An 11,819-nucleotide genomic window follows, 5' to 3' on the forward strand; every position below is an offset into this window, starting at 1 on the left:
CACGCACAACAAACATATGTTTCTTCATATACTTTGCTAAATAATAAAACAAAATCATGTGTTCGAGATGGCTCAACACTTGTTTTTTGTTTATACCTTATTTAGTTACAAATTTAGCTTGTACCTAAAGCTAAAATAACATTTGCGATGTAACTTACTATAGTTGCAGTTGCAGCTTGAAAATTTCAAGTGTTAAAGTCTAACAACACTTGAGTTTTTATATTAGTATATAGAAACTAGTTCATATTTGAAACGGACATATATGAAAAATTAGAATTCTAAAATTGTACGTATATATACTAGCCAACGGCCAATAGATTATATTATGATTATGAAGTGCTACACACCATCCACCATATCTTTTTGTAGCTCCAGCCCCTGCTAGGAAAAGCCGTAGAATTAACTGTATTTAGCAACGGCACGGCTACACTAATATCTCCGCAGATGTCCTGTAAGTAGGTATATTCCTAGAAACAGAAACTTGCCCCATCGATCGAAGTCATTATGCGCAGGTGCAACTTCTACCAAGCATGATCAGTCGCTGCTTTGGCTTAATTTGGGTGATGGACTCGTATTAACTGTGTGATGCTGCCTCGCCAACAACACTGTCATTGTCTTGTCGCTGTGAAAATTAAACGAGTGCCTCCGATCCATATGTATCTACGCACACGCGTCAGCCAGCACACATTCCCGCAAGGCAAACCACACGAGAGATCTCCGCACACGCCAGCTAGTAGCAGCTGGTAATGGCGGCGCAGGAGGAGGCGAAGGCGGCGACACGGCGCCGGAGGAGGGGACACCCTCTGCTGCGGGGGTGCAGGCGCGAGAGGTACACGCACGGGCTGCACCTGGCGCAGATGGAGGCGCTCCGCGCCATGTGCGGCGCGCTCATCCCGTCCCTGCCGCTGCCGCCGGTGACGGAACGGTCGCTCCACGGCGACAGCAGCGACGGCGGCGAACGCAAGGACCTCGAGCGGTTCTACCTCGCCTCTGCGGCCGACGGTACCATCCCCGAAGAGGTGAGCTACGGCTACCAGCTCACATCGATCGGCGCCGATCATCCATTCGTGGCTGCGTGCGTTGTGGTCCCTTCATCTTTCATTCGCAAATCATTCGGATTCACCACGTGACCTCTTGTCGTACCCTACCCCTTTTGTCGTCGCTCCCCGCAGTAGCCATGCCGTTTGGTTGCATTCATACTAAAATCTAAAATTTTTTCAAGCTTTCTAATCACATTAAATTTTACGATACATTTTAGAATATTAAATATAGATAAAAAATAACTAATTATATAGTTTGGCTGTAATTTACTAAACGAATCTTTTGAGCCTAGTTAGTTCATGGTTAGACAATAACTGTCAACTACAAACGAAAGTGCTATAGCGTGTTAGAATCCAAAAACCTTTTAGATCTAAACTAAGCCTTAGTTACATCCGAAATCTAGACCAAAAATTTAAAATATTTTAAATTTTTTTGTTATATCGAATCTTACGGTAAATGCATTATCATTAAATATAGATAATAAAAAATAACTAATTGTACTATAATTTATGAAACGAATCTTTAAAATCTAATTAATTCATAGTTAAATAACAATTACTAAATATAAACAAAATTGTTACAGTACGGAAACTATACAAGGCCTTATTTCTTTGCTTTTTGACAAAATTAATCAAAGGTCGCGGAGCTGGTGACTCGATGCGTTTGGGAGGCGGTGGTGCTGGTGAACGTCGTGCTCTGGATCCTGAGCACCAAGGTGGGCACCTTGGCTCTCTGTGGCCGACTCTGCATCTCCGGCGGCAAGTTCCCCTACGTCCGCAAGTTCGCCGACATGCCAGTGGAGCGGCGAGAGCAAGCATTGACGCAGTGGAACAGGACGCGGTGGTTGTTCCCCCTCAAAATCACCTTCGTCGTCGTCAAGATCCTCTCGCACTACGCATTCTACACGACGGTATGTTCTCATATATATGTGCTTGAGGAGTTCTGTTTGCAACAGAGTAATCAACAGAGTAGACTCTCTCGTCTGTTTCCTCTAGTTTTATACTACAGTAACAAAACAAACAGAGTAAACAGATGATAATTTCTATAGTTGCTTATGTCCACTACCGAAAGTAGGGGAGCCCTGCGTCCAACACAGTAATAAACCTGAAAGACCCTATGCATGTTCTCGAAAAAAAATAAACCTGAAAGACTCGACCAAATAACGTTGGACGCCGCCGATTCCTCTTGCTTTGCAGTCATCCCTACTCCACCAGCAAACAGATGTTTTAGACCACCTAGCAAGCTGTTGACCGACATCTCCCTGTTCGTCGTGGACTTCTTTTTTTTTTGTTATCTATGCTCGCATGCAAAACATTGTTCGTTTAAACGGTTGTTTATTAATCTGTTTACGCCATGTAAACATTATATGGTGTTATCTGTTTTCGTTTAATCAATCATTTATTTCATTTAAATTTGTTATTTAGTCTGAACAATGACTAAATGATATATGGCTAATTATTTATTTAGAAAAACATTGGTGCTAACTACTAAAAAAGATTCGTGCATTAGCAAAAATCTACTACATATTATATGAAAATGTTACTTCACTACCAGAATCCTGAATTATTTTGAGGGCTAAGAATTTTCTTAAGTGCCAAAATGAAATTGAACCTACAAGAAAACGCATATTCTTGAGCGCTTAACTCACCAAGGTAAATCCATATTTTCTTGAGTGTTTTTACGAACCGCCAAGGTAATTGCTTATTTCCTTGGGTGCTATTCACAATCTCCAAGGTAATTCATATTTTCTTGAGAGATATTTGAAACTGCCAAGCTAATTTATATTTTCTTGTGTGTGACGGGAAACCCATAAGGAGGTTCTAAGAACTTCGAATTTTTTTTTTTGAATTTTCTAAAGGACCTCGGATGGAGATACAACCTAAACCAAAGTTATAGTATTTGATTGGATCTAAAACTTTTCAGTTCAATTTTTTTACACTTTAAACTATTTAGGATCTCAAATATTCGTTGTAAGATCCAATAACTGAACATAAAAGAAAAGAATAATTCACTTAGTCACAAGTTACTACAAGATGTACCGGTAAGTGCACCACCTGAAGCCTTAGGCCACAAGTTTGATCCTTAGGAGCACATGAAAATGGCTTTCATTGAGTTATTTCTTGCTCTAGCTTTATATTCTCTACGTATCGGATTTAGAAGTCGTTTTGATAAGATTTGGGTCAAACATTGAGAATATAAATCATCAACAATTTTTAAATTGTTGAGTTTATAAATATAAAAATTATATGAATAGATTTGTCTTGAAAATTACTTTTATAAAAGTATACATATATCATTTTTTCTAAATATTTTTATAAAAATAAGAGGTCAAAGTTGTGTTTTGGAGACCGTGTTGCTATCCTAAATGACTTCTAAATCAGATATGGAGGAAGTATTTCCTTGGAGATTCCCGGTCCTTAAGAAACAAATTTACTTGACAGTTGGAACATTCTTCTAATTTACTTGGCAATTAGAATATTATCTTTGTCGCTTTGGCAAATTACATGTGATCCTAGTTTCCTTGGTAGCCAGCCTCCATGGAAATCATCCTTCAGTGTCAAAATCACAAAGCAAAACAATCTTCCTTATCCTCTATCCTTGACGTAATTTGCTTGATGGTTTATAGTTAAGAATTATTTCCTTGGCGATTTAGGGTGTTTTCCTTGGTGACTTTTGGCACTCAAGATAATTCAGGATTCTAGTAGTGTCTGAGGTAAGATGACTGATGTGAACCATTATTGTAATAAAGCCCTTGGATGTTCTGAATAGTCAGAAGGACACCACCAGTTGAGTCAATTTGCTAGTTCTTATATATATAAGGTTTTAAAAATAAAAATAGAAGAGCCTAACATATTGGTATAGAAAAACATATAAGCATAAATACATGAAAGATAGAAAAAAGTGCTGAGCTTACCTCTTTATGAAGAGCTACCTAGTTGCTTTCTGTCATTCTCTCTCCTTTTCACTGAATAAAATATGCTATGAGCTAGCTATTTTAATTACTGTTGGAGCTATCTTAAGGTGCATGTTATCCCAGAACAAAAATTTACATACGAATCATATTATCATTATCATATTAAGGGCGTCACAACGGCAAATATCGAATGGCTAGAAGAAAACAATAAACAACTGCAAAAGCATGGAAAGTTTTTACGGAGGGTAGTAGAGCCGAGAGAGAGCGCCTTCTAGGAATCTATGCGACATGCGAGCCTAATGAGTTCTGAGTCGCTAGCACGCCCTCTCTTCTCTTTCCTTCTTGGCCAATCAAATCTCACTTTTGCTGACGATTTAGAAACCACCTATACTAGGAACTATATACAGTTTAATTTCTATAGACACTATATATAAAAACCATACCCTCAATAGATAGTCTCTATAGAATAATTTTTTATCCAATCATATTCATTCTCTCTCTATTTTCAACCAATCATATCTCAACCAATCATATCACTTCATGTTTTGATTCTCGTGTAGACATAGTTTCTAACTTAAGCTAGTCTCAATGGGAGTTTCATATGAATTTTATTTGCATTTAATAGGTTGCTACATAGGCTTTTTTATGACATGATGGTATATTTAAGAAGAGAGAGAATAAATGAGTTTCATCTAGATGAAACTCTCTTGGAACGATTACGAACTCTCTATAAGTCTTGGAGTTAAATGCGTATGAAACTATAAAATGAAACTTTCCATTAAGAGTGGATGTTTCATCCAAGTTTCATTTCATTTCACATGACATGGCAGTCTTATAAACAACGTTATGAAACTCTCCATTGAGACTGGCCTTAGACCCAGTTTCTATGATTTTTGCACACTCTCTCTTCAATAACTATCTTGCTACATCAGCAAAATACTTAGATGGTAGTACAATTAATGTTCATAGAAACTATAATGGTTTCTACATTGAGAGTGTTCTAAGTACAGCCGTATAAATGCACCAAAACGCATTTGTAAAGTTTCGCTGAGGCCTTGTTTAGGCTCCGTTTGGCATGACTTCTCTAGCGGCTTCAGGAGCTGTTTGGAGCTGTTTTGTGCCAAACGGTATAAAATAGAATGACTCCACCAATGAAGCCTCTAAAAACGTGCTCTCACAGAGCTTTGGGGGGTGTGAAGGAGCAAAAAATAGTGGCTTCTCCTGGCTTCACCTCATTCTACATAACGTTCTGTGAGAACACATTTTAAGAAAAGAGCTGTTTTGCCAAACAATTTATCAAAATAGCTCCAGCTCCAGAGATGTTCATGGAGCTGAAGCCTCAAAAAATAGCTTCACTGGTGAAGTGGAGCCGTACCAAACGGGGCCTTATATTTAAAAGCTTTTTGAATTAGGACACTGTAGTACTTTTGTTTGTATTTGATAATTATTGTTCAATTATGGACTAACTAAGCTCAAAATATTTATCTCGTAAATTACAAGCAAACTATACAATAATTATTTTTTATTTATATTTAATGCTCTATACATGTGCTACGAGATTAAATGTGACGAAAAACCTTAAAAATATTAAGGCCTGAGAAATGGAAACAGTTGGTGAAATTGAGGGATTATTAAATGTAGGCCAGCTCGGTGAGAGGGACGTTTGCTGACCTGTGGAGTGGCTAGAATTCGTGCGACGGCACTTTACTGTCCTAGTATAAAGGAGCCTGGAACTATATTCATGTTTGATTCGTTGCCACGGATCGTGCTCAGCTCCCACTCGTTTGGGTCTGGATTCCTAGGAGAGTGTACCTTGGAATAATGGCCCAACGAACTTTGCTTTGGTGCATGCTACGGAAATGTTTGGTAACTGCCTAGCTGGGCATTATCCTGCAATTGCCTGACGGACAGACAAGAGACCATTGTTTGTGTTTGCCGGTCGCCACACATGACAAATCCAACTATTTACTACTACCCTACCATAGTTGTGTCCCTTTTATACAATATAAGAATTATTGTGTCCTTCTTTTAAATATAGCTGTTATTTACAACTGACCCATGTGCTGTGGATTTATCGAAGAATACTTGTTATATAATAACAAAGTATTTGACTGCAAGGAAGTGAGTGACAGGAGGCATATCAGAAGTTTTCAGATATATTTAATTTACTATAAATACTGAATTAATTAAAAATAATGGTGTGCCCCTCTCCTAGGTGCTATTAATTTCAAACCAAGCAAGAGACCTATCGCCTTCCATACCTCTCGCGCGTCCCGTGAGCGTCCATGGCTTGAACAAATTCTTGAGCATTCATCTTTCCCCAACAAGGTCCTCTAGCAGCTTAAGATGGAGATCCATCTTCGCAGCAAGCATATGTCTACCTCCTTGACAGTGTGTGTTCCTTGCTTGTGGGATTAGAGCCGTTCATCGCTTCACAGTGTGCATTCCTCCATCATTCCATGATGAAGACACACCATAATGCATTCTTGTAGGCGTTCCTATGCCTTGATGATGGGCTCATCGACCTATTGTTAGAAAGTCAGTATTCTATTATGGAGGGCATTATCTTACCCATTGGGAAGAAGTTGATGAGTCATGAGGAACGCGTTGGAACACTTCTCCCAAATATCCATGGCTTTACGGTTTGTGTAGAACCACTATTTCGTCTTTTCGAGTGACTCCTTTGATAATAGACGTCTTGCAAATCTCTAGAAAGTGTTGTAGGTGTGCGTTGGCATCTCCGTGAGATTTCCCACAGAAGGGATTTGCTTGTACCATCGTAATAAATACTGGCCTAATAAGCTCCAATGCAAGTTCACATATCCATTGATGATATTTGGGCCAGTGGCCACGTTGGTAGCAGATGGAGTCAAAGAACTTGATGGTCTTGTTAGCCATGATAGAGTTGACTGGTGGTAAGCCATCCACAAAGGCTGGATCAACTGCTGAGATGGGTAGGCTAAGGAGGGACGAGTCAAGATCAAACCCTTCTCAATAATGCCTTAGGGCACTTCCAATGCAAGACTCTATCACAGAGTCCAAGACAATTAATTACATATTATTTATGACATTTTGCTGATGTGGCACCATATTTATTGAAGAAAGAGGTAGAAAAAATAAGACTCCAAGTCTTATTTAGACTCCAAGTCCACATTGTTCGAGATAATAAATAACTTTAGACTCTATGATAGAGTCTGCATTGTGAGTGCCCTTAGGGGTTTCTTGGAAGTTTTAGGGCAAGTCAAAACCAGCCTATACACTACCCCGCTCTACTAAGGAAGGCAGAATAAAGATCTCTTGGATCCAAGTTCATTAACCGCTCTTGGATCCTACGCTGGCCTGGTTGCTCCTCAGTGGTGATTGACTTGTATCCAAGGTCATTAACCGCCATTGCCTAGTACAAACACGCCATGGTGGGCCTTCCAATCCAAGCAAAGGTCCACCTTAGCTATTGGATCAAAACCAACACCAAACCAACACGTGGGATGTGGAGGGGCCTTCCAGTCTAACTGTGTTTGTTGGACACTCTTGCTAATTGGTGATGTGGAGGGTCTAGGGCCAGGTCGCACTACCAAAAGGGTGGAGTTCTTCTAGTGTTTTAATTAGTAATAAAACACTACCACTAGTCAAAACGCTAGGGAATCTTCACTAGGAGACATTTAATAGGAAAATTTATACTAAATTTTGAATGCTAAAACACTAGGAGAACCCCCACATCACGAGGAGAACTTGAACAATCTGGTTGTGTTGGCTGACGCCCGGGCTCCTCCATTACTTCAATTGCTTCAGGTGATCTTTTGTCTTGTTGCTTAATTGCCCATGCACACGTATAATCTCAAAATTCAAAGTGGAACCACATATTTAGAAATGAAATACTACCGCGTATTGATTATACCTTAACTTTACTAATACGTTTATGGTCAGATTGATCATTTAGTGACCATGTCTATGTTATAGTATAATTATAAGCAGTCTGTTTGTTTATTAAAGAATTACTACTACACATCATGTGTAATTCTATGATAGAAGAAATTTGATATCTCGAGTAGTGGAGGAAGTTAGTACATACTATAAGGTGTGGCCATAATCTTCTTGGTCTTTTAAATGACTTACCAGTGTTTTCTAGGCTGATATAATAATTCTCTTGAGATTAGCACTAATTGGTCTATCCTAGATCTCACTTCAAGCACCACCTTCAATCTTGAGCTCTGTCATTCAGATGTAAATCACCGTTTTTGCCATCGTTGTAGTTAAAGGATATGCTTAGGACATAAATCTTCAATTTTACTAGAAGCAATTTTAATTACAAACGACACAAAATCTGCATCTTAACATGCGGGTAAAAGTTTGTAGCAATTAATAAGATCAAAATTGGAAGTTAAAACTCAACATCACGAGACATGGGCTACAATAAAACCATCATAGTTTAAGTTAAGGTTTCAACCATATACATATTAATAAATAAGCACATGGAGGGTCATGAGGTAGAAAACTACAGACGTCAACCGAACAAACATTTAGAGTAACTGATAAAGTGATAATTTTATCATATATCGGTATATATTGCGTTAGAAAATGGACAAAGGATATATATATATATATATATATATATATATATATATATATATATATATATATATATATATATATATATATAAGTAAGTTTGATTAGTTATAGATACTAAGAGCTTCTCTAATAGTTACTAAAAATCACTTAGTAAACTAATGAGTTTTCCAAGTGACTGAAACAAGTGGGGAGCATATTTGTTGGCTTCCTCCAACAGTTTCCAAATCTCGCTCCCAAAAGATAAAAAGTTAATTCTATGTCAGGAATCTTGGACTATTTCTAAATCACTTCATCCATTTTTATAATTTCTTTCTCTTTATACTTTTGTCCACGATTAATATGCACACATATTTATCCATGTGATGGGATCAAAATTTTCAAGTGCCAAAACATTCGGAGGTGGGGTGGGAGTCGTCGGAGACGTTCTTTTTTTATATATAAAAAATCATAGATTGTGAGATTGCTTTAGGAACTCTTGAAGATGGTCTAAAACAGAAACATTTAATTTATCTATGTCTCCTATGGTTCCAGGCTTCTAGCCACTAGTAAACATGGTCAGATAAATCTGCATGAAAAATCTTAGAACAGCAAGTACTCCCTCCGTCCCTGAAAGAATCAATTCCTAGGATCCGTGCCAGTCAAACTTTTTAAAGTTTGACTAACTTTATAGAAAAGAATAACAACATCTATAATATAAAATACATATTATATGAAAATATATTTTATGATGAATCTAATAATACTAATTTGATACTATAAATCTTAGCATTTTTTTCTAGAAATTTGGTCAAAGTTTAAAAAGTTTGACTTAGGACAACTCTAGAAATTGATTCTTTCCGGGACGGAGGGAGTATATATTTTGGAATCGTAACATGTATGGATGTGGTGGTACATGGCTGTAAGTAAAATTGGAATATGTTGGTTATCACGTTACCTCCTTATATATTATGTACCACACGTGACCGTGACTAAAAAAATGTGACATTCGATTAATAGTCATAGTGAAATGCGTATCCTTTTCCCAACGTGCAGATAAATGAGAACTCCGACGACAACCCAAGCTGGAAAGCAATAGGATACAGTGTACCACACGGGGAAGAAGAAACACGGGAAGATGAAACGGAAGCAGCACCGTCGCCGCGGCCTCTGGACAATGGCATCGTGGAGACCAAGGCGCTGGACGACACTGCACTACTGACGTCACTCATGGCCAGAGGGCTCGAGGTGAAACCGGCCGCGCCGCCTGCTAACGCGTACCACACGGTCCGATGCGACGTCGTCATCGTCGGCTCAGGCTGCGGTGGCGGCGTGGCCGCAGCGGTGCTCGCGTCGGCGGGGCACAAGGTCGTCGTCATCGAGAAGGGGGACTATTTCACCGCCGAGGACTACAGCTCCGTCGAGGGCCCGTCCATGGAGCGGCTCTACGAGAAGGGCGGCATCTTCTGCACGACCAACGTGACGACCATCTTGTTCACGGGCACGACAGTCGGCGGCGGCTCGGCGATTAACTGGTCGGCAAGCATCCGCACGCCGGAGGAGGTCAGGCAGGAGTGGGCGCGCGAGCACGGCCTCCCCGTGTTCGCGAGCCCCGGTTACGTGCAGGCCATGGACGCCGTGTGCGCCCGGCTCGCCGTGACCGACGGGTGCCGGGACGAGGGGTTCCAGAACAAGGTTGTGCGCCGTGGCTGCGAGGCGCTCGCGCTACGTGCCGACGCCGTGCCGCGCAACTCGTCGGAGGACCATTTCTGCGGTAGCTGCTACATCGGCTGCCCCACCGGCGAAAAGCGCGGCACTGACACCACGTGGCTCGTCGACGCCGTGGCGCGCGGCGCCGTCATACTGACAGGATGCAAGGCCGAGCGCTTCATACTTGAGAGCAATTCTAATTCTAGTTCCGGCAGGAAGGGCCGGAAGTGCGTGGGCGTGGTGGCGAGGTGCATGAGCAATGGCATCACCAAGGAGCTGCGCATCGAGGCAAAGGTTTCGATCTCAGGGTGCGGGGCTCTCATGACGCCACCGCTGCTGCGAAACAGCGGGCTCAAGAACAGGCACATCGGCCGCAACCTTCACCTCCATCCGGTGTCCATGGCGTGGGGCTACTTCCCGGAGAACAAACAGCAGGCGCAGATTACCGGCAAGTGCTTCGAGGGCGGCATCATCACCAGCATGCATCGCGTCACGGAACGCACCATCATCGAGACGCCGGCGCTAGGGCCAGGTTGCTTCGCGTCACTGATGCCATGGGAGTCAGGACGCGACATGAAGGAACGCATGCGGCGGTACGCGCGCACCGCGCACGCCTTCGCGCTGGTGCGCGACCGCGGCGCGGGGACCGTGGACGGCGAGGGCCGCGTGCGCTACACGCCGAACCGGGCCGACGCCGAAGAGCTCCGCAACGGCCTGCGCCGAGCGCTGCGGATCCTGGTGGCCGCGGGCGCGGCCGAGGTCGGCACCCACCGCAGCGACGGGTTCGGGCTTCGGTGCAACGGCGGCGTGCGAGATGACGAGCTGGAGGCGTTCCTTGACGAGGTGACCGTCGCGGAAGGTCCAATGCGCCCTGGGCCGGATAAGTGGGCGCTCCATTGCTCGGCGCACCAGATGGGCAGCTGCCGGATGGGGTCCAGCCCGAAAGACGGCGCCGTGGACGGCCGCGGCGAGAGCTGGGAGGCGGAGGGGCTGTACGTGTGCGACGGCAGCCTGCTGCCCACGGCGGTGGGCGTGAACCCCATGATCACCATTCAGTCCATCGCCTTCTGCCTCTCCAAGGGCATCGCCGAGACCCTGGCGCACGGCAAGGACAAGGGACAGTAGGCCTATGATCGAGACGCGCCGGGCGATGCGCGAATGCGTGTCAGCGTGTGTTGAACATGCATGATGTCTGTGCGCTTGTTAATCAAGTGTATGGTGAGCGCGTCGTTTATATATAGTCCTTCGCGCAGATGGTTCCTGTTGAACATTGTCCGTTATGTATGAGCAGGATTATCGATGCCTTCATGGTTGTGCCTTGTAAATAAACTCAGTGCATTGGAATGTACGGCTCAAGCCTCTAGCAGTCTAGCCAGATTGTTGCATTTTTTCTCGAATTTTTTTATCGATTCGATTTTGGATCCTTTCGCGTCTGAATTTAACTGCAACCTGCAGCAGTGGCTATTATACATAGTATTAATGTGTGCATCTTTTTATTCCAATGTACGGCTCAGGCCTCTAGCCAGTTTGTTGCTTGAAAATCTTCTCAACTAGTAGGAAACACGCGCCCCTGTGCGTGATTAGAAAGGATATTGATGATTGTTGATTAGA

General features: G+C 42.4%; 1 protein-coding gene across 1 annotated transcript; it reads left to right on the forward strand.

Moving 5' to 3' along the window:
- On the forward strand, positions 494-11,601 carry LOC8070492 (long-chain-alcohol oxidase FAO1). Its single transcript, XM_002464450.2, has 3 exons — positions 494-1,019; positions 1,679-1,951; positions 9,555-11,601. The coding sequence occupies exons 1-3, from the start codon at positions 747-749 to the stop codon at positions 11,331-11,333; spliced, it is 2,325 nt and encodes a 774-aa protein (XP_002464495.1). The 5' UTR covers positions 494-746; the 3' UTR covers positions 11,334-11,601.

Source organism: Sorghum bicolor, chromosome 1, assembly GCF_000003195.3.
Source record: "Sorghum bicolor cultivar BTx623 chromosome 1, Sorghum_bicolor_NCBIv3, whole genome shotgun sequence".
Taxonomy (NCBI): domain Eukaryota; kingdom Viridiplantae; phylum Streptophyta; class Magnoliopsida; order Poales; family Poaceae; genus Sorghum; species Sorghum bicolor.

Excerpts from the sequence above, each read along its gene's own strand:
- LOC8070492 (XM_002464450.2), top strand. The coding sequence starts at position 747 with ATGGCGGCGCAGGAGGAGGCGAAGGCGGCGACACGGCGCCGGAGGAGG. Across the intron at positions 1,020-1,678 it reads ACGGTACCATCCCCGAAGAG|GTCGCGGAGCTGGTGACTCG; the intron begins GTGAGCTACGGC and ends AATTAATCAAAG. Across the intron at positions 1,952-9,554 it reads ACTACGCATTCTACACGACG|ATAAATGAGAACTCCGACGA; the intron begins GTATGTTCTCAT and ends CCCAACGTGCAG.